General features: G+C 41.3%; 1 protein-coding gene across 3 annotated transcripts in view; it reads left to right on the top strand.

Moving 5' to 3' along the window:
• PLEKHA5 (pleckstrin homology domain containing A5) overlaps positions 1-4082 on the top strand; it is a 248753-nt gene extending 244671 nt beyond the window's left edge. For all 3 annotated transcript variants that reach the window (XM_065940689.1, XM_065940675.1, XM_065940681.1), the window contains 2 exons: positions 703-808; positions 3199-4082. In XM_065940689.1, the coding sequence (XP_065796761.1) occupies positions 703-797 (95 nt within the window). In that variant the 3' untranslated portion in view covers positions 798-808; positions 3199-4082. The remainder of the gene's footprint in view (positions 1-702; positions 809-3198) is intronic.
• The last annotated feature ends 19079 nt before the right edge of the window (positions 4083-23161 follow it).

Here is a 23161-nt window from a genome sequence, read left to right as displayed (position 1 = left end):
TTATTCTTACGGCAGGTTTGGGTTAAAGGGGTATGTGTGTGTGTGTGCTCAGTCCTGTCCCACTCTGCAACCCCATGGACGGTAGTCTGCTAGGCTCCTCTGTCCATGGGATTTTCCAGGCAAGAATGCTGGAGTGGGTTACCATTTCCTTCTCCAGGGGTCTTCCCGACCCAGAGATCGAATCTTGGGTCTCTTGCACTGGCAGCCAGATTCTTTACCACTGTGCCACCAGAGAAGCCCAAAAGGCTATGTGGGTGTATTTAAGCCACAACACTTAGACCATCTGTAATATTTAGCTGCGTGGAACTAGAAAAGCCTTTTAAAGTGAGACCCTTTAACTTAAGGGTTAACCCTTAACCAAAGGGTTAAGTGACTAATAGACACCTGAAAATTAACCTTGAAAGAAAAAAATTAAAAAGGAGAGAGAATTCTTAATTTTTTTTCGTTTCACTGCAATATAATTGGCATATAACATTATATAAGTTTAAGGTGTACAAGGAAGAAGAATTTTTAAACAGTCTTCAAGAGACATTTCATCCTGAATAATTAGCTGTCAGGATAGCCAAAATGCAGAAGCGAAATGCAGCTAATAATTCCTTCCCGACACACGTTCTGACCGTGCTGGGACCACAGCGTCAGGCTTTTCGGCCCCAGAGGTGTCTGCGGGGTTTGACCCTGTCCCATTTTCTCGGTGTGTTCCAGCGCAAAGCCTGCCTCCGTCTCCCGGCTCCTCCGCGTCACCCGTCCCGTCCGCGCAGCCGCAGCTCACGGAAGGCTCACACTTCATGTGTGTGTAGTCGCACGACAAGTACGTCATTTCCTTTCGACTCTGTGGTTCGCCGTTAAAGTTGTCAGCTGGACTTTTATTCCTCTGTTGTTTGAGTGACCAAAACCTGCAATGAATTCTGTCCTGTGTGTTAGTGGTGGTTGGCAGAGCAGGTAGACCAAGCACTTAAACCATGGGCAGTAAAACTTTTCCAACTTCGGCCCTTCAGAGGTGCGCTCCGTGACCGCATTTTCCCTGTCTCTTCTTTCATCGTCTGTAAAAACGGCCAAACTCTGAGGGAAGGGCCTGTGCCAGAACAGCCCCCCTGGTGTTTTGCAGCTGTGTTCCCAGCTCATGGTTCCTTCCACAGTCAGATCTGAGAATTCTGTTCAAGTCATTACGTTTTGACCCAGAAATGTTTTTCACAGTCAGGGTGATGTATCTTCCATATTGACAGTTTGCTCATTATTTTTAAGGATTACGAGAAGGTCACGGTACAGCCAACTAGATACGGAATCTAAAATCTTTGAAGATCCATCAGAAATTATTTCTAAATACCTTTAAGTCAGTAAAGTAGGTTATCTTAAAGCCACTAGTGGGAACAGGGAGGAGGGCCCTTTCTTGACCAGTATTCCTTTGACCACAATTTAGAACTGAGAATCATTTTCTAAGGTCTTTTTTTTTTTCCCCTCTTAATTTTATGCCTTTATTTTTGGCTGTGCTCGATCTTTGTTGCGGTGCGGGCTTTTCTCTGGTTGCAGCAAGTGGCGTCTGTCTGTAGTTGCGGTGCACGGACTTCTGGTTGCGGTGGCTGCTCTTGTCGCAGAGCGTGGGCTCCAGGGCACACAGCCTCCAGAAGTTGGAGCTCCCGGCTCTAGAGCTCAGGCTCAATAGTTGTGGTGCTCAGGCTTAGCTGTTCTCACAGCATGTGGGATCTTCCTGGATGAGGGATCCAACCCATATCTCATGCATTGGCAGGTGGATTCTTTACCCCTGAGCCACCAGGGAAACCCCCTGAAGTCTTACTTTTAAACTTTATCAACAACTGGTACATTTTATGTCAATTTTGTACTTATGTACTTTATTTTTCAGAAAAGCTGTGAGGTGTAGAGCAAGCATTTTATGTCTTTTTCTGCACTTTTTTTCCTCCCAGTATCTGCCAGATCTTCTCATGTTTAGTGTCTTAGGATTACCACCTATTTGTGTTAAACAGTTAAAGCTATGAAAACACCTACAGATTTTTTGAGCATAATTATAAACATGTTCTTTGATTTTTGGATTCTCAAAATAAATGACTACAGACACTAACTTGACTCAGTTTTTCATCCAGTAGTGCTCACATTTTCTAGAATCTACTTCCATTCACACCTTTTTTGGTAGAAGCTCTAACCTATGTCCCTTTTTTTTTTCGGCCAGAGGATTTATGTTTATGTTTCTTGTATCTATAACTTAATTGAGATCATGTCTATCTGGAGCCCGGAAGAGGCTTTGCTTGTTGTCATTTGGATCTCTGCAGGACTGTCGTCCTTTCTGGGGTTGTAAACCCCATCTTTGTTATAGTCTTACTTGTATCTTTCTTCTGTCACTCATACATTTAAACTTTTAATACATTCAGAAGTGGCAGTTGCCACTAGTGACAGAATAACACCAAACACAGGGATAATAAACATTATGTTCCCTTGATGCCGCCTGTGCAAAGAGTTGACCAATGTCCTCTGTCATCTTGGTGGTGACATGTACTCTAAGAGCCACTCTCATTATCTTTTGGTTCAATAAACAAGTTACAACTCACTGTTCTCAGACCATTATGACAGTTAGTAATGTTTACAGTTAAAACTCGAATACATGGCCAGGTTCCTTAAGTTGTTATTACTGGATTTTGTTTTGTTTTACCTTTGTCCCAAGAACCACTGGTGTTACCTGCTGGCTTGAGATCCAGGGTTTGCTGGCTATTTTCTAACCGTGTGGCGTGCATTCATCACAACCAACCAGTGGCATTCAAGCCTGCGTTATTTTACAGTCCATCTTCTCATAAGTGCATGTGTCATTTTCTAAACTTTTTTTGGCAAGACTTAGGGAGGTTTCACACAAGATAGACACACCACTATGTAGGCAGCTTGATATACTACTACATATTTTAGTAAAGTTGTGCAGATCTCTGCTCATTTTGTCAATCTTTTGAATTCAGCCAGAAGTTTGGGTCCTTTTTTCCATCTGAATTGCAATTTAACTGCATTATGTTTCTTTGCTTTGTGAATTAAGCTTATGGAAATGAAGAGAAGATGTCCTTCAATGGTTATTATGTTTTAGGATTTGCATGGCCATGCTTGTCAGTTCTTTTGTTAGAGAATGTCACCCTCGGTTACTTTAGGAAAGGGTCATTCATTAACTTTGCAGATGTCAAAGTAATTTTCCTTCTCTGTATTTTTCAGCTATACTGACTTCTGCTGAAACCATTCAGAGCTGAGGACATGGACCTTTGGCAATGTGAGAAGATATTGTACAGTATATTTTAAATCTATGAAATTCATAGTTCTGATGCTTTTGGCCACAGAGCATCGTTTTATCACTTCTGGAAAATGTTTATTCCAAAACAGCTTTAATGGCCCATATGTACACTCAAGGTTCTGTAATGTAATCTCAAGGTTATTACTCTGACACCAGCTTGCTGCTATGATTTCAAAGCACATAAGTAAAGGTGCTTCTTAGTGTGCGGTCTACAGCCAGAGCTTACGTAGTTGCTGATCTCCAGGTTTTGATGTTTCTAAAGTCTGGGTGGATTTATATTTCTTTTCACTTTTCAGTACAGAAATTTAGTTATTATTTCCAGTGAAGCTTGTTTTCTTTTTTTTTTCCTTCCTCCCATTTCAGCTACTGCAATGCTTTGTTTCACACTTGATTTGTAAAAATTTTATATATATATTTAAAATGTGCCATTTTATTATTGCTAAGTGAAGTATGTCTCGTTTCCTGCTCTAATTATTTCTCAGTCAGATTGCATTGTCAGCAGTTACTGCCACACTCTTGTCAGCTTAAACACAAATGTTACCGCTTACTTTTTCTTAAAAAGCAATTTAAAATGTAGGTATTTTGAAGTACTGGGCTTCTACTTCATTGGACTAGATGTGTACAGCAATAAGCAGGTTTTCAAATCCAGTACTTAGTTTGTGTACAAATGTAATTATGTTCATTGTGTATATATTATACAATGAGCACACGTAATGTAAGTATTAAAGGCTACTTACTATTGTTTAAATGCAAATGTTCATATCTCATTTCTTTTTTATCATGTTAAATAAATGTTGATGTTCTTAAATGACTTGTGTTAGAATTTTTGCTCTTCCCAGGTGAAATGGAAAGTCTGAGATTTTAAGAGACTTCTCAGTGAAAAAGTAGTCTGTTAATCTCATTGCAGACAGCACCAGTAAAGAACTGTATCTGTCGTCCAACTCAGCTCTCCCATGTCGAAGCTGAGAAACTTGAAGCTCAGAGAGGAAAAACTGACTTGGCCACAATCACTTTACACTTAATGACAAAATCTGCACCAGAATAAAGTTTCTCTGACCTTTCAACACCAGTGGGCAAATTTAGTTTTGTCAAGTCTTCTGTACCTACTTCCTCTTTCCATTGGTTTTGGTGTCATAGAAAGTAGCTTCTAGCATCTATAATCTCAGTCTATTTAGGGATTGGATTTGGAGTGGGGGCAGGGGCAGCCAGTTATTTCTCTGACCCGGGTAACGAGAAACCATTTCGTCATCATAAGCAGGACCCTCAGAGATCGTTTTCTCTTACAACACATTCTCTGCAGATGTTCACGCTCTTCAGAATCAATTACATTTCCTTCCCTGTATAACCTTTTGTTCAGGCTATATATTGTTCCCAGAGTACAAGGAAATGTGATGCTTTGTGATTCCTATATAACACGGTTGAAACTAAATCGACACTGGTCAGTCTTATTTTTTTCATGCTGTGTTAAAGCGGATTTAGATTTAATTTAAAATGCACATGTATAAGAATTCATCCAAACAGAAACACACAAAATGAAGTGCAAATAGATACGGTCTGTAATGTAGGAGGTGAATGAAAAGAGAGGTGAAAATGGGAGAAGAATGCATAGCTCTCTCTGTCCATATAAACATGATTACATGTGTTACCTTTTTCTGAAGATGGTTTCTCAAAGGAAATAGTCAACAGATGATGATTTCCCTTTAGTCATGATACAGAGATTGTTGTCAAGTTTTTATGGGTATGTTGAGGTTGAAAATTGATGTTTCTCTTTGGGTTTCGTTTGGGTATTTTTATGTAGTGTTTGTCTTTATGTTTGACTGGTGTGTGTGGTATGTTACTTTGAATTTACTCTAAGCACATTTTTTGAACTATTTCAAGAAGGAAAAAATGTCCCATTCTGGAATACGTGGAAGCTAGGGAGAATTTGAAGAAAGCAGCATAAAGTAGTTGTAACTCTTCATTCTGGCTTTCAGCATTTCAGAAAGCCAGGTGAAAATCATATATTTACAAATAGTAAGTCAACACAGGTATTTGTTATAGGATATAGTAGATGGACTATTAATATCCTTTAAAAACTTGTACTAGATCAGTACTCTCTATCTGACCTAAAGCTCACCTTTCCCAACTTTCCCCTCTTATAGGAGAGGTACATAGAGAGCTCAGCAAGTCCCAAGGCTCACGGTAAGGAGGGCAGATAGACCGGTAAGGCCATTACACCAAGTTGGGGGAGCAGGGGTTACCGTAAGGGCCACTTCTCAGCCATGGAAGCAAGTTTTAGAGTTCAGTGCATGGCTAGTTGGGTTGGTTTCTTGGTCATCACATCCATGTACCTCACCCATCCCCAGAGATTTGACAGTTGACTGCCATGTGGTGGTGAAAAAGTAAACAGGTTTGGAATTCCTTGGTGGTCTGGTGGGTTGGATTCCAAGCTTCCATTGCAGGGGACGACAGTTTAATTCTTGGCCAAAGGGGAAAAAAAGGAAATAGCCATAGACAAGAGATCTGTGGGTGACAGGTTTAATCCTTGGCCAAAGGGGGAAAAAAGGAAATAGATAACCATAGATGAGAGATCTACAAGTTTCTCTGGTTTAATACCTTCAAAAGTTTTTTTTTTTTTTTTTTTTTTTTTTAAATATTTAGCTTAGCTGCATCAGGTCTTAGTTATGGCACTTGGGATCTTCCATCTTCATTGCAGCATGCAGGATCTTTTTTTTTTTTTTTTTTTTTTTTAGTGGTAGCATGTGAAGTCTTTAGTTGTGGCATGTGGGATCTGGTCCCCTGACCAGGGATCCAACCCAGGCCCCCTGCACTGGAAGTGCAGAGCCTTAGCCACTCAATCACCAGGGAAGCCCCCTACAAAAGTAGTTTTGATAATCATGTGCCCCTTTGCACACTTTAAGTTTTGATATCCACAATTTTTCATAAGTTGGAATAGTTAAAAAGAATGCAGTTTCTAGCATGCTGTAAATATTAACTTTTAAAATAAGCCTGTTACCACAATTTTTGTAAATGTACCCAACAGAGTCTGCATACTATTTTGCTACATATATCTTCCATTTTTAAAGATACAAACCAGCCTTTTTATTTTTTTGTTTTTGTTTTTTTGGCTGCGCCACACAGCTTACAGGATCTTAGTTCCTTGACCAGAGATTGAACTTGGGCCACGGCAGTGAAAGCCCCAAGTCCTAACCACTGGACCTCCAGGGGATTCCCATAGCTAATATTAATCAAGGGCTAACTTTATCTAACTTTACAGTTTCTAAATTTACTAGGGCACTATTATTCATTATCTTGTTTGAGCAGTGTTTTTAGACTGGGCCACAGTTTAACATGTATCAGAATCACCTGAAAAGCTTGTTAAAACACAAATTGCTGAGCCCCATCCCTAATATTTCTTATTCTGTCTTATTAATTTCTTATTTGGTCACACTCTGGACCAGAGTATGGTCCAAAAATGTGAATTCTAATTCTTAACAGGTTTCCAGGTGATAACTGATGCCTATGCTCCAGGGATCACACCTTGAGAACTTCAGGTATAGAACAAGGCTCTGTGTTGTTCATTGAGTTTTGGTTTTTGTGTACATTGAGTTTTTGTGTTGTTCATTGAGTTTGTTGTTCATTGAGTTACATGTGGTGGTGAAAAGGGGCTTCAGAATAAATTCAGTTTTTATTTATGAAGGTGTGCACAGAGTGTAGAAAAACTAAGACAAATAATGTAACAACTTAGAGATGTTCTGTCCCTAAGCCCAAAGGGGTAATGGAAGAAGCAGGTAGAACCCGAAGAAGAGAGTCATTTGAAAGAAGCCTTACTCTGAGAAACCAAGCCAGCTTCAGTGAATGCACCCTGCAAAGATGAGGTAGGGCAAGAAATTTCCGATGGCTCTATCTTATTGCCAGGGCTCCCACTGGCTGAATTCGGAGGTCACAAGAGTTGCGTTGGGTGTGTCTGGGAACTCCTGAGGGTTTCCTGGACCTTCTCAGGAGATCCTTGCAGTCAAAACTGCTTTCATAGTAATGCTAGAATTGTTCAGTCGCTGTCATGTCCAACTCCTTGTGACCCCATGGACTGCAGCACACCAGTCTTCCCTGTCCTTCAGTTTGCTCAGACTCATGTCCATTATTTTGGTGATGCCATCCAACCATCTCATTCTCTGCTGCCCCCCACTAAGATGGTATTTGCCTTTTCCACTTTCATTCTCTCAGTAGTGAATAGTGGCATTTTCCAAAGGCTATTTGTCTTGTGATACTTCAGCAGCTTGAGTGCAGAAGGAAATGTGAAAATCCACCTATCTTCTGTTAATCCTGATAGAAAGGGGCATTACAATGGGAAGCAATTTTTTTTTTAATTAAAAAGTATTTATGTTAACATATAGTGGGTTTATTACTGTAATTTTTGATGAACAAGTAAATATTTCAAACATGTTTCAGCTTTAACTTCTATTGCCATAAATTCCAGTATGTCACAAAACAAGCTATGTAGAGTCCTTGATAGTTGTTTAATATGTGAGAATTGTGAGACCCCAAAGTTTGAGAACCCCTTATATAGTCCATCTGTACCTATATAGAAAGGATGTGGGAGCTGGATCATAAAGAAGGCCAAGCGCTGAAGAATTGATGCTTTTGAACTATGGTGCTGGAGAAGACTCTTGAGGAGTCCTTGGACTGCAAGGAGATCTAACCAGTCAATCCTAAAGGAAATCAACCCTGAATTGGAAGGACTGATGCTGAAGTTGAAGCTCCAATACTTTGGGCCGCCTGATGCAAAGAGCCGACTCATTGGAAAAGACCCTGATCCTATGAAAGATTTGAGTTAGAAGGAGAAGAGGGTGGTAGAAGATGAAATAGTTAGATAGCATCACTGACTCATGAAAATGAATCTGAGCAAAGTCTGGGAGACAGTGAAAGAACAGAGGAGCCTGGTGTGCTGCAGTCTATGAAGATGCAAACAGTTGGACACAACTTAGTGACTGAACAAAAAACAACATACAGCCCATAGAAGTTAGCCTCCTGTTGCAGGGCATAAGTTGAAAACTTTGAGAGGGGAAGGAGATACCAGCCCATCTTCCCAAGGATGATGCCTCTTGCTGTCAATACTTGCAAATCATCACCAGTCTGCTCCTTGACCTGGAAGCTTCAGTGTCTATGAGTTATCCAGAGCCTGTGAGTCCCTCTTGGGCCCTGCAGGTTACAAATAATTAATGAAAAATGACTCAGAAAGCTGGCATCCAGACATACAAAGGTGTGAAAAGGCTGAGGAGTTTTACTTTAGCCCTTGTACCCAATTCCTACTTTCTTATTCTCATTAGCCTTGGGTGATTACAAAAACATAGTTAAAATATTTAAATAGGACTTTCCTGGTGGGCCAATGGTTAAGACTTCTCCCTCCAGGGGGCACAGGGTTTGATCCCTGGTTGGGCAACTAAGATCCCACATGCTGTGCAATGCAACTGGAAAAAAAAAGTGAAATATAATTCTGTTAAATTTACAAAAAAAAATATTTTCTTGTAAATATAGACATGTCATTCCACGACAACGTGGAGTAGCAACCATGAAAGAATCCATTACATGATCTACCCAAATGATATTATTTGCCAGATGTGATTTCTGCACAGACATTCCTGTCACCTGTAAGAAATTGCTATCCTCTGACTGTTGGGGTGTCTGGGTCCACCCAACTTAAGAAGATGAATGGCTCATTCCTTTGGATGACAAGTAGCAACTTAAGCTGTTCAGAAACTTGTTCAGCATATGCCTGAAAGTAGCAGATGTTCAAAGGATCCCTAACTTTTTTTTTTTTTTTTTTTTTTTGAGACATCTCTCACCAAGGTCCTTCCCAAGTGTGCTGGGGTTGTGGAGACATTTGGACTGCCAAAGAGCAGGCCTGAAACCAAGGTCATGTCTGTAACATCCTATTGGAAAGTGACAGGGATGTAATAGAGTTGCTGGAATTTCAAACTGGCTGCTAGCTGTTTACCCCAACACTGCCCACAAGCAAAGAGGAGGGAAGCAGGCTGCTTCCAGTAACTTAGTTCCCTGATCTAACCTGAAATTTACAAAAGAAAGAATACAGGCATTCACTAAACATATGCATTATCCCTGGTAATCCAAGATAAACAAACTGAAACAATGAGGTATCCTTTTTTAATCTATCAAGTTTGGAAATGGTGCCAAAAAAAAGTGCAATCCATAATCCACGTTGTGCATTTCAAAATTTGTTAAGAAGTAAATTTATACAATATTATATGTCAGTTGTCTCAATGAAGCTGGGGAAAAAATTTTTTTAGAGCCTTGTCAATGGTTTTTCTTAATTAATTTATTTATTTTAATTGGAGGATAATTATTTTACAATATTGTGGTGGTTTTTGCTACACATCGGAAGCTGGGAAATTTTAAAATGGCAGATCTCAGGTTAACTATTCTTAACATGCGCATGGGCTTCCCAGGGGTGCTAATACGAAAGAACCCGCCTGCCAGTAAAGGAGATATTAAGTGACTGCGGATTAGATCCCTGGACCGGGAAGATCCCCTGGAGGAGGGCATGGCAATCCACTCCAGTATTCTTGCCTGGAGAATTCCATGAACAGAGGAACCTGGAGGGCTACAGTCCATAGGGTCGCATAGAATCGGAGACGACTGAAGCGACGTAGCACGCATGCACAGCAGAGAAAGGAGTAGACTCAAATAGAGATAGGCTGGGAGTTGGGACCCAGGGCTTACCAGGTGGTGGTGCAGTGGTAAAGAACCTGCCTGCAATGCAGGAGATCTGGGTTCGATCCCTGGGTCGCGAAGATCCCCTGGAGAAGCGAGTGGCAACCCACTCCAGTATTCTTGCCTGGAGAATCCTATGGACAAAAGAGCCTGGAGGGCTACAGTCCATAGGGCTGCAAAGAGTTGGTCATGAAAGAGCACGCATGCATGTGACCAGTGTGCTTGCGTCATGTGATAGTTAGGAACCTTGGGAGCCTTTACTGAAGTGCAGAGTGTAATCACCTCCTCAAGCAACAGAATACAAAGAAACTACAAAGGACTAAAAATAACTTCAGTCGTGGCAACTATGAACAGTAAGATACAAAAAGGCTACAAACCAACGGCCACTTCTGAAGTGCCAGGAGCAAAAAAAAGCAGGGTACGGAGCATGAGCACTGCGCATGAGCACTGCACACGGCACCACCGAGGGGTGGGCAGGCCGCCTAAGCCACGCCTCCTGCCCCGCCCACCGAGCTGCCCCTACCCTCCCCGTATTTAAGGAGCCAGCCCGCTCTCCTCCGCACCTGCTTCTAGTCTTAAAACTCCGGTGGCGTCGTGGGAGCCCCAAGAAAGCCTTGCCTGAAAGTCTCGTCTCACCTCTTGTCGGGTTTTATTGCCTGAAAAGCCCACGGACCCAGGTCAGTAACAATTCAGGGTTGGTGGCAGTGTCCGTTGATAAAATGTTTCGAAAGTATTTTAAGACGTATCTTTAATCCAATAATTCTACTTCTGCAAGTTTTTCTTAGGAAAAATAACCGAGCGCGTACCCAGAGAGCATTTTGCAGTTTATTTTTTTAGTGGTTTAAATTAAGGTGTCTATTCATCTCATGCCCTAAGAAGTCCAACCGAGAAGTAAGTATCGAGGGGCTGGCTGGAGACTTGGGGTTGCTGTGAGGGAGCCCGGCTCCCCGCTCCCTGATGGCTGTGCCTGGGGCCCCCTGTGGGGAGCAGGAAGTCCAGGAGGGAGGCAGACAGTGTGAATCGCTCAGCCGTGTCCGATTCTGCGACTCCGTGGACTGTATGGCGAACCGGGCTCCTCTCTGCATGGGATTTTCCAAGCAAGAAGACTGGAGCGGGTGTCCATTCTCTTCTCCAGGGAATCTTCCTGACCTAGGGATCGAACCGTGTCTCCTGCATCACAGGCTGATTCTTTACCGTCTGAACCACCGGGGAAGCTAACCTTAGGGGTATCTGGAAAAGGAAGTGCTTGTTTTTCCAGCTTTTAGAATTAAGGAGGGCAGTGAGAATGGAGTTGAAGTGGGTGTTGAGTGAGTCAGTGGGCAGTACCCCACGACTTACCTGTCCATCTTTTAACTGTTCAAATAGAGAATATGCGTTGTAAGCAGCCATTTCTTTTGGTGTACTTTATCTATGAAAGCAGTTCACTGTTTATTTAGTGGAAAGGGTAGTTGATAAAATAGTATGTTTCATAGGACTCTGTGTTAAAAATACATGTATATACTATACATTTGTAGAAAAACCTGATATATATAATATGTTAATTCTGGATCCTTAAAGACTTCTACTTTCTCTGAGGTTTTTTGGCAAGCAGTCATGCCTTAGTTTTAGAATAAGGAACAGAAAATAGATTCACATTTTTTTAAAAAATATTTGTTTATTGAATTTGTTTTTGGCTGGGTCTTCACTGCTGTTTTGGGCTTTCTCTAGTTGTGGCCAGCGGGGTCTACTCTTTGTTGCCATGCCAGGCTTTTCGTTGTGGTGGCTTCTCTTGTGGAGCGCGGGCTCTAGGGCACATGGACTTCAGTAGTTGCTGTGCATGGGCTCAGTAATTCCCACTCTCGGGCTGTAGAGTTCTGGCTTAGTAGTTATGGTTTGCGGACTTAGTTGCTCCACAGCACGTGGAACCTTCTAAGACCAGGGCTCAAACCCATGTCCCCCGAGTGGCAGGTGGATTCTTAAACACTGGACTACCATGGAAACCCTCCCTAAATTTCCATTTTTAAGGTGCACACTGTACCTGAAATAGGAAATAAGCTAGTCAGTCAGTTGAAATCAACCTGATGAGGGCTTCTGAATCCACGTGACCTCCAGATCTTCGCCATAAAACTTTCAAGATTAATTCAAGGCCAAGAGTGTAAAGAGAATAAGCCATTTTAGTAAATACAGCTCTTTGTGGTCTGTTACGTTTCACTTACATTTCCAAGAGGACAAACTCCAGCACATCCCCAGTTGAGTTCAGTCGGTGAAGCCAGGTGATGATTATTTCAGGAACAGGCTTAGCTCAAAATCATGAAAAACTGATTCTGAAAGAAGACAGATCAGCATGCCAAAAAGAAACGTCATGGGTCAGGATTCCAAGGAAAATTTGTAAGTTGGTCTGGTAGAATTTGAAACTGTAAACGGATCATCTCCAAGGAACTCTCAGGGACAGCATATAATTCGCAGGTTCTCCTCAGAGCTTTGACTTGGCTTGTTTGATTGCTGGTGGAATGGCTCAGAGGTAATTGAAGACATTGTAATAGATGATTTGCAGAGTCACATTTTAAAATCAAAACTAACCCTGTTTTAAAAAATTGTTGTTATTGTTCATCGCTATGTCGTGTCCAACTCTTGTGACCCCATGGGCTGTATCCCACCAGGCTCCTCTGTCCATGGGATTTTCCAGGCAAGAATACTGGAGTAGGTTGCCATTTCCTTCTCCAGAGGATCTTCCCAACCCAGGGATCGAACCCAGGTTACCTACATTGCAGGTGGATTCTTTACTGCTGAGCAATCTGGGATAATACCATGTAAATCTCCTGTCTTGTTCAAAAGTCCTCAGGTCTGAAGAAGCACTTAGGCTTTGACCTTAACACTTCTGGAAATCAAGGGAGGCCTGTAATTCCTTTCAAAGTCCAGCCATCAATTCCCAAAAGATGCCAGTGGATCAACCAAATAAAGGAGTCAGCACATAATACTTTGTGGGTACAGTATATTAGCTATGATCCCTTTACCTCCTTTTACAAAAGAAAAAGGAAGTAAAAAGTAAAGAAGGTAAAATCTAGGGAGTTCCCTGGTGGTTTGGTGGTTAGGATTCCAGGGTTTAACTGCCATGGGGTTAATACTTGGTTTAGGGAGCTGAGATTCCACAAGACTGGTGGCAAGGTTAAAAAAAAAAAATGAAGAAGAAGAAGGTAAAAACTAGGAAGCAATAGTCAATAATAGTATGGGGGCAGAGGGAGCTGCCTACCACCAGAAAGTGGATCAGGTTGAAGCTAAGAGACTAATGATGGTCAAGAGCACCCAAGGACAGTGTTCACTTAGCAGCTTCATTTGGTGTCTGGTGAAACCCAGGGAATATACTGTTGATAGTCAAATTTTAACAAGTCTGACTATCCGTGTTTCCTAAAGTATCTGCTTTTCTTAAGCCTAGCTGATCAACAGAATCATTTGGGGATTTTGTTTTAACATAAATTCTTGACCATCCTGGCTATTTATAAGTATTTATTTGCCTGTGTTAGTCACTCAGTCATGTCCTACTCTTTGTGACCCCATAGACTGTAGCCTGCCAGGCTCCTCCATCCATGAAATTCTCCAGGTAAGAATAGCAAAGTGGGTAGCCATTCCCTTCTCCAGGGGGTCTTCCTGACCCAGGGATTGAACCCGGGTCTCTTGTATTGCAGGTGGATTCTTTACTGTTTGAGCTGTTTTCCTGTACTGGTTCTTAATTGTGGCACATGGGATCTTTGATATTTGTTGTGGCTTGGGAATCTTTAGTTTCAGCATGTGGCATCCAGTTCCCTACCCAGGGCTTGAACCCCGGCGCCCTGCATTGGGAGCACAGGGTCTTAGCCACTGGACTACCAAGGAAGTCCCCCCACCATCTCAGCTTTCTGATTCACTAAGTCTGGAGGGTATCCAAGAAAATTGCTTTTTTTTTTAACCATTTCATTTTTTAGATGAACTGTTAATAAGCTGTAATTTACATAAACTAAAATGCACTCATTTTAGATGTATGGTTAGGTGATTTTTTTTTTTTTTGCAAATATATATGCCCCCCATAACCTCTATTACAATTAAGGTATAGATCATATCCATCCAACGAAGACTTCTTCCCCTAAGTGACTTTCAAACCTTAGCTATGAGACTTTCTAGAATGATTCAAACCCAAGTATAATAAGAAAACCATAAATTCCAAAATGTTCCCTTGTGCCCTGGAAAATCATGCCCCCAGCCCACCCCTGACAGCCTCCACCCCAGGCAGCCACTGATGTACTTCTTGACCCTGTGGACTGGTTTGCTTTGTCTAGAATTTTGTCTAAGTAGACTCTTACGGTGTTTGCTTTGGGGGTTTGGCTTCTTTGGCCCGGCATAATGTTTTTGAAACTCATTCATGTTGTTGCAGATATATTTAAATAGCTTACTCCTTATTAAGGGTAATAGTGTTCCATTGAATGGATATACTGAATTTCTATATCCCTTCATCTGTTGATGGATGTTTGGGTTGTTTCTAGTTTTTTGCTGTTATGAATAAAGCTTCGTATACATTGATATAAAAAGTGTGGACATACATTTTCATTTTGTTGGACTAAATACATAGAAGTGGAGCCGATAGGTCATATGGTTAAGTGTAAGTCTAACTTTTTAAGAAACTGCTGAATGGTTTTCCATAGTGGTTAGACCACTATACTGCCAGCAACTCTGAGGGTTGCAGTTGCTCCATATCCTTATTAACACCTGGTATTATCAGTCAATTTTAGCCATTCTATATTTGCATGCGTGCTCAGTTGCATGCGACTCTTTGCAACCCTATAGAGTTTAGCCTGCTAGGCTCCTCTGTCCATGGGATTTCCCAGGCAAGAATACTGGAGCGGGTTACCATTTCCTCCTCCAGGGGATCTTCCCAACCCAGGGACTGAACCCACATCTCCTGCATTGCAGGTGGATTCTTTACCCGCTGAGCCATCAGGGAATCCTCCATTCTATTTAGAGTATTATGGTATTGCACCGTACCTTTTTTTTTTCCTAGGCACTTGCTTATATTTTTTTTATTTATTTTTGGATGCAGTCGGCCTTTCGTTGCTGCTCGTGGGTTTCTCGTTGTAGTGGCTTCCGTTGTTGCAGAGCACAGGCTCTAGGACGTACAAGCTTCAGTAGTTGCAGCTCTATGGGCTCTGTAATCGTGGCTCAAGAGTTCAGTTGCTCTGTGGCACGTGGAATCCTCCGGACCAGGGACTGAATGCGTGTCCCTGGCATTAGCAGGAGACTCCCATCTACTGAACTACCAAGGAAGTCCTTTTCACTGTACTTTTAACTTGTTTTTCCTAATGAATATTGAGTGTGTTTTTGTGTACTATTGGCCAAATATGTCTTCTTTTGTTAAGAATCTATTCTAACTTTTTGTCAAGTTATTATTGGGTTGTTTACTTATTGTTGAATTTTAAGATACATATATTCTGGATATAAAATTAAATATATGTTTTACAAATATTTTCTTAGATTTTATGGTTTGCCTCTGTTTTCCTTACAATGTCAACAAAGAACAAGGTTTCAATGTTGATAAAGTACAATTTTATCAACACCGATTTTCTGTAATTGGTGATTAAATTGTATCTCATCGGAGAAATTTTTGCTTGTACCAGAGTTGTGATGATTTTCTCCAATATGTTTTCTAGAACTTACATATTATTAGCTTTTACTTTTATGTATATGATCCATTTTGAGTTAATATTTATCTATAAGGATCATTGTTCCTTTTTTTCATGTAATATCCAGTGGTTCACCTTTTGTTGGAAAGACTTTTCCCATTGAATTGCCTTCACACAGCAAAAATCAGTTGAAGAAATTTATAAAGCATAGTTTATATAATGTATATCGTGTTATACATTATTTTACAAATTATATATATTAAAATTATTTGTGAATTGTATATGTAATTGTATGTATTATATATGCATATATGTATACATATATATATACACACATCTGTTTCTAGACTCTCTGTTCTGTCCCACTGGTCCATGTCTCAATTACTATGCATTCGTGCGTGCTAAGTCGCTTCAGCCATGTCTGACTCTTTGCCCCATGGACTATAGCCTGCCAGGCTCCTCTGTCCATGGGATTCTCCAGGCAAGAATACAGGAGTGGGTTGTTATGCCCTCCTCTAGGGGATCTTCCTGACCAAGGGATCGAACCTGAGCTTCTTATGTCTCCTGCATAGACTGTCGGGTTCTTTACCACTAGCACCACCTGGAATGCCCCTGGATTACTGTGTCTTAAAATGAAATGGCTTAAGTTTTCCATTTTTGTTCATTTGTAAGATTGTTTTGGCTAGTTTAGGTCTTTTACATTTCGATTTCTGGATTCAGTTTGCTAATGCTTTGTTAAGGATTTTTATGTCTGTCCTTCAAAAACAACATTAATCTGCCATTTTCTTGTAATGACTTCATGTGGTTTTGGTGTTGGCAGATAATGACCTCATAAAGTAACATGTAAGAGCTTCCTCCTCTAATTTCTGAAAGAGTTTGTGTATTATTTCTTCCTTAAATGTTTAATGGCATTCAGTGAAGCCATATGACATGGATTTTTTTTACAGAAAGATATTTAAATATAAATTTTATTTAATTACTAGATTTAAGACTATTCCAATTTTTTAATTGTTTCTTGAAATCGTTTTAGCAATTTATGTCCTCAATGAATTCACCCATTTTATTGATTGGCATAAAGTTGTTCATGCTACCTACTTCCTTATTAGCCCTTTAATACCTTCAGAGATGTCCTCTCTTTTATTTCTGATATTGTTAGCTTCTATATCCCCTTTCTTTTTTCTTAATCAGTCTACCTAGAGGTTTATCCATTTTATTCACTATGTTTGATGGATTGTATCTTATTTCAAATTATTTTCTAATTTCCTTTGCAATTTCTGTAACCCGTGAGTTATGAGGATGTGTGTAGTTTCTATATATCTGGGCAACTTTCCAGATAACTTTTGCAGTTAATTTACAATTTAATTCTGTAGTAGAAAGGAACATTCCACAGTTTTTCAATCATTTTGTACTTATTAAGACTTAGTTTATGGCTCAGAATATTATCTGTCTTGATAAATGTTTCATGTGTACTTGAAAAGATAATATTGTTTCATGTCCCTTGTGTCCTTAGAGATGTTGTTGTGTCTTTTTGTTCTGTCAGTTGCTGAGAGATCAGTATTGAAAGCTCCAACTAAAATTGTGACTGTGAATTTGTCTATCTCTTCTTTTGATTCCATCTAGTTTCTTTGGTTCTATCAGGTTTCATTTAGCATATTTTGAAATTTTGATATTAGGTACATGCATATTTAGGATGGCCATGTCTTCTCAATTAATTGATTTTTTTTTTTTTTTTTTTTTTTTTTTTGGTCATTAGGAAATGTATTGCTCTTTAACTCTGGTGAAATTCCTTGTCCTTATGTCTTTTACCTGAAAACTGGGTTTGCCTCTTGGTGGATGTTAAACCAAAAGACAGAATTGGGAGAAGGAAGGATTTATTATTACTTGCAGCAAATAGGGAGAACACCAAGGATCCTTCCCAAAGCAGTGTCTCCCTGGACAGCAAAATTGAGGAAGTTTTAAGCTAGGGGTTCATGCATGTTCATAGAGGGATTTGGCCTTCCCCTGTGACTCAGCAGGTCAAGAGTCCTCCTGCAATGAGGAAGACATTGGGGACTTTGGCTGGATTCCTGGATAGGGAAGATCCCCTGGAGGAGGAAATGGCAACCCACACCAGTAGTTTTGTCTGGAAAATCCCATGGACAGAGGGTCCTGGCAGGTTACAGTACATGGGGTCACGAAGAGTCAGACATGACTGAACACCTTGGGCAGTCTAGTCCAAACATTAGTTGATTGAAGTCACTGAGAATCAGAAAAGTCAACATCTTGGTCCCTTGGAGTCCAGTTGATCTGGTGGTTAAAGGGCCTGAAAGTTAGCAATAAGTCATTCAGTGTGTCCAACTCAGTCGTGTCCATGACCCCATGGTCTGTAACCCACCAGGCTCTTCTGTCCATGGGATTCTTCAGGCAAGAATACTGGACTACAAAAATACTGGACTGGGTAGCCATTCCCTTCTCCAGGGGTTCTTCCTCACCCAAGGATATAACCCAAGTTTCCTGCATTGCAGGGAGATTGCTTACCATCTGAGCCAAAGAGCCTGAGAAGAAACTTACATCTAAAAAACAACTCAAGACAGTGCTTTAGGCTTGTGTTTACCATTGCAATACAACTGGGAATCTTTATAACTGATTTATTATCTTTGCTATTGTTACTTTTCTTGCTGATAACAGACCTTTGTTTCTGCATTTTTTGTTCCCTTGTTCTCATGTCCCATTCTTTGCAACCCAGTAGACTACAGGACGCCAGTCTTCCCTGTCCTTCACAATCTCTAAGAGTTTGCTCAAACTCACATCCATTGAATTGGTGATGCCATCCAATCATCGTATCCTCTTTGGGAGGCAAAGTGATAGGCAAGAAGTAGATTTATTAGTATAGGATGCTTATAAGAGACGAAATCGGGCATTAAGCAAGAAGTAGATTTATTAGTATAGGATGTTTATAAGAGATGCAATCGGGCAGGCAAGGGAGCTCTGCCTGGAGGATTGAGTGGGCTACAATTAATAATGGAAAAAAGGGGATGAGAAAAGACTGCCTTCTTCAGGTAGATGTAGATCAGACATACATCATTAGTTCCTCCTTCCTATTAGGCAGGAAATTGTCTGACCCTATGAGGTCAAACTAGGATTATCTTATTAGTACAAGGGTGGTGACCTTTCTTCCATCTAGTCACTGGGGGATATCTTGTGGTTTTGTTTATGCTTTTATGATTAAGCAAGCCTACTTCATTGAATAATGTTCCAATAGCTTTCTTGAGCAATCATTGGCTTAATAATGGCCTCCCAGAGTTTCCTAGGTTTCCTTCTCAATCTGTAGTCACCTATTGGGACTTCTACAACTACTTGTATAACTATCCTATTCTGTCCCTATCAGTTTGATCTCCTTGCGGTCCAAGGAACTCTTTCAAGAGTCTTCTCCAACACCACAGTTCAAAAGCATCAGTTCTTGATGCTTTCTTTATGGTCCAACTCTCACATCCATACATGACTATGGAAAAACCATAGCTTTGACTAGACGGGCCTTTGTTGTCAAAGTGACATCTCTTTGCTGTGAAGTGTTGGGATGAGATGCCATGATCTTCGTTTTCTGAATGTTGAGTTTTAAGCCAGCTTCTTCACTCTCCTCTTTGACCTTCATCAAAAGACTCTTTAGTTCCTCTTTAATTTCTGCCATTAGGGTGGTGTCATCTGCATATCTGAGGTTGTTGATATTTCTCCCAGAAATCTTAATTCCAGACAAGACAAGAGTGTGGGTCATCTCAGAAGGCGAGAGCAGCCCCAGAATATGGGGTTTTCAGTTTTTACAGTTCGCGAGTGTATGCGCCTCGGTTCTTTGTCTCGTCACAACAAAGATTTGGAGTGACGGACACTAAAGCCCCCTTGGCGGATCACAGCTCTCGGGTCTTGGACAGACCATGTTATAGCTCTCAGGTCTCGAACGGACCGTGTTATAGCTCTTAGAGAAATCAGTGTTACAGCTCAGTCTTACAGTTCTATTTCATTTAGAAGATAAGCAGGAAAATCCATCTTCCATCTTGCAGGGGAAAGAGAGAGAAAGCATACGCATGTGTGTGGGGGAGAGAGAGAGCCCTTTGGCTCCTCTTTTTATATGTTTTTTTCTTCCCCCTGGGCCTGTCCTATGCAAATTGGGCTTAGGCAGGAGTACTGTTCTGCCTGAAGTCCTCACTCCGGTCCTCGGACCTTCCTTTGACCCTCCTCTGTTCTATTTTTGCAGGCTTTTCCCTTCCTTGTCTTTTAGCCACCGCCATTTTGGACTCCCTTTCCCTATTCTAACTACCTAACAGTTCAGTTCAGTTGCTCAGTCATGTCTGACTCTTTGTGACCCCACTTAACTGCAGCACTGCAGGCTTTCCTGTTCATCACCAACTCCTGGAGCTTGCTCAAACTCATGTCCATTGAGTTGGTGATGCCATCCAACCATCTCATCCTCTGTTGTTCCCTTCTCCTCCTGCCCTCAATCTTCCTTAGCATCAGGGTCTTCTCCAGTGAGTCAGTTCCTTGCATCAGGTGGCCAAAGTATTGGAGCTTCAGCTTCAGCATCAGTCCTTCCAATGAATATTCAGGACTGATTTCCTTTAGGATGGACTGATTTGATCTCCTTGCCATCCAAGGGACTCGCAAGCATCTTCACCAACACCACAGTTCAAAAGCATCAATTCTTTGGTGCTCAGCTTTCTTTATGGTCCAACTCTCACATACATACATGACTACTGGAAAAACCATAGCTTTGACTAGATGGGCCTTTGTTGGCGAAGTAATATCTGCTTTTTAATATGCTGTCTAGATTTGTCATAACTTTTCTTTCAAGGAGCAAGTATCTTTTAATTTTATGGCAGCAGTCACCATCTGCAGTGATTTTGGAGCCCAAGAAAATAAAGTCTGTCACTGTTTCCATTGTTTCCCCATCTATTTGCCATGAAGTGATGGGATCTGCTGCCATGTTCTTAGTTTTTTGAATGTTTTCATTGAGTATTTCATTTGAATGTTTCATTGAGTTTTAAGCCAGCTTTTTCACTCTCCTCTTTCGCTTTCATCAAGAGTCTCTTTAGTTCTGCTTTCTGCCATAAGGGTGCTGTTTTTAGTTTTTATAGGAGTGGACCATTTCATAGACTAATGAGTGGGAGGATTATTCTATTTCAGTTAAAGGATGGCATTTTCAGGAACTGGGCCACTGCCCACCTTTTGATCTTTAAAGGTCCACCTTGGAACTATCATGGTGCTGGAGGGTACGTCACTTAGCTTGCTGATCTGTTACAATGAGCATTTATTAAGGCACTGAGGCCGAAGTTCCAGGGGAACTTGGACTATTTGAATTATTTGGTTCTAATCAGTTTATGTCATGTCCTCTGGGTATGTCATTCTTTTAAAGTTTGTACCCTGCCCTCTTCCTTCCTGTTTCAAAAACACTAGTTTGCTTCCCAGGTAGTGCTAGTGGTAAAGAACCTGCCTGCCAATGCAGCAGACATAAGAGACTCAGGTTCCATCCCTAGGTCGGGAAGATTCCCTAGAGGAGGAAATGGCAACCCACTCCAGTATTCTTGCCTGGAGAATCCCATGGACAGAGGAGCCTGGTGGGCTATAGTCCATGGGATGTCAGAGTAAGACATGACTTATCTCGCACACCCCAGTTTTCTAGTTGTTTACAGAGGTAGGCTGTATCCAGTCCCAGCCACCCAGTCAGGGTTTGAGATTAAATCCTGGAATAAGCAGTGGCATAAAATCTGAAATAGGCCCAAGATGGCATTGCTCATACTGAGCCCCATATCAGCAAACCAAAACTTACCTAGCTATCTCTGCTCAGCTCTTCCGGAAAAGAAAGCTCTCCTAGTCAGCACTTGCCTGCTCAGCACATCACTCAAGTAGAGATCTTCTTTACCCCACATAAGGAAGGCAGCGCTGCTGCTTTAACCAATTAGGAGATGCTTGTATAATTCCTTGATTCTTTTAAGCTTTGGTCTGTAAGATCACTCATGTTGCACAGTTCTTTGGAGCTCTTTCTATCTGCTAGATTGGATGATTCCTGATTCAAGAATTGCTGAATAAAGGCTTACCGGATCAGTCCATTGTCTATGGGTTTAACAGTATTTAACAAGTTGTGTCCAACTCTTTGTGACCCCATGGACTGTAGCCGTCCAGGCTCCTCTGTCCATGGAATTCTTCAGGCAAGAATACTGGAGTGGGTAGCCATTTCCTTCTCCAGGGGCTCTTCCTGACCCAGGAATCAAACCCAGGTTACCTGCATTGCAGGCAGATTCTTTAATATCTGAGCCACCAGGGAAGCCCAAGTTTAAATTCAGGAAAATTAATTAGAAAAGTATATCTACGAGGCAGGAAAAAATTTCCAAAAAATTTCCAAAAATTTCCCATTCATCCAGCCAAGTTTTACTGGATACCTACTAAGTGCCAGGCACTCGTAATGGCTGTTGGAGATGTAATTGTGAGCAAAAATAGATATGGCCTCTGCAGACTTTTACTTTTGGAAGGGAGGTATGACCAGTAATTTAATCAGGTAACTATTGGTTCTGAAAAGATTGTTATGAAAGCATGTCAGAGGTGATCTGACAGGTGTGGTAGAGATGGTGGGGAAGACTTTCTCACAGAAGTAAATCTGAGCTGAGATCTGAAGAGTGAGTAGGAGTTAATTAATAGGAGGAGAAGAAGCCAGAAGCTTAGGACAGGCTTGGCAGTGAAGGAGCCTGAAATCAAGCCAGGCCTTGATTGTAGTCCTCAGCTTCAAGCAGTAGAGAACTGCATCTTGAGCAGGAGATTGACATGATTGGATTTGCCCTTTGAATAGATAACTGTGTCATTCTTGACTATGCATGGAATGAAAAGATTCCACTACATGGAAAGTAAATGGACCAAGACAACACCTTTCAGCATGAACACTTCACACTAATAAGAGATTAAGTGAGGTAGGCAGATTAAGTAAGGAGCCATGGCAGGCAGAAATGACACATACATGTGATTTCATCTCTGTAAGGCATTAAAATGTTCAAGAAAATATACAGATACACACATGAACACATATGGTTATTGTTGTTTAGTCACCCAGGCTTGTCTGCCTCTTTGTGACCCCATGGACTGTAGCAGAGACACTAGACTTCCCTGTCCTTCCCTGTCTCCCAGAGTTTGCTCAAACTCATGTCCCCATTGAGTCAGATAGACCGAGCAGAGGAGTTTTGGGTGAAACAGAAAAGAATAGCTTTATTGCTTTACCAAGTAAATGGGGACACAACCAGCTCCTGCCCTGAAAAAACTATGTGTCTCAAACCTGGGAGGATTTGATGGGGAGTTTTATGGTAACAGTTCAAGGGTGGGGTTGCTGCTAAGATCAGGGTGTGTGCAGGGCCTACATTCCTCTAATCTGGTCTCAGGTAATCTTGATGAGCTTCTCTGGTTCCTGGCCTCAGGTGATTTCTTGGCTGTGTGTGCATGCTCACTCACTCAAGTCATGTCCAACTCTTTGCAACCCCATGGACTGTAGCCCACCAGGCTTGTCTGTCCGTGGGATTTTCCAGTCAAGAATCCTGGAGTG

The sequence above is a fragment of the Muntiacus reevesi genome, chromosome 1, assembly GCF_963930625.1.
Source record: "Muntiacus reevesi chromosome 1, mMunRee1.1, whole genome shotgun sequence".
Lineage (NCBI taxonomy): Eukaryota > Metazoa > Chordata > Mammalia > Artiodactyla > Cervidae > Muntiacus > Muntiacus reevesi.
The sequence above is the reverse complement of the archived record's forward strand: the minus strand, read 5'-3'. Positions and strand labels throughout refer to the sequence as shown.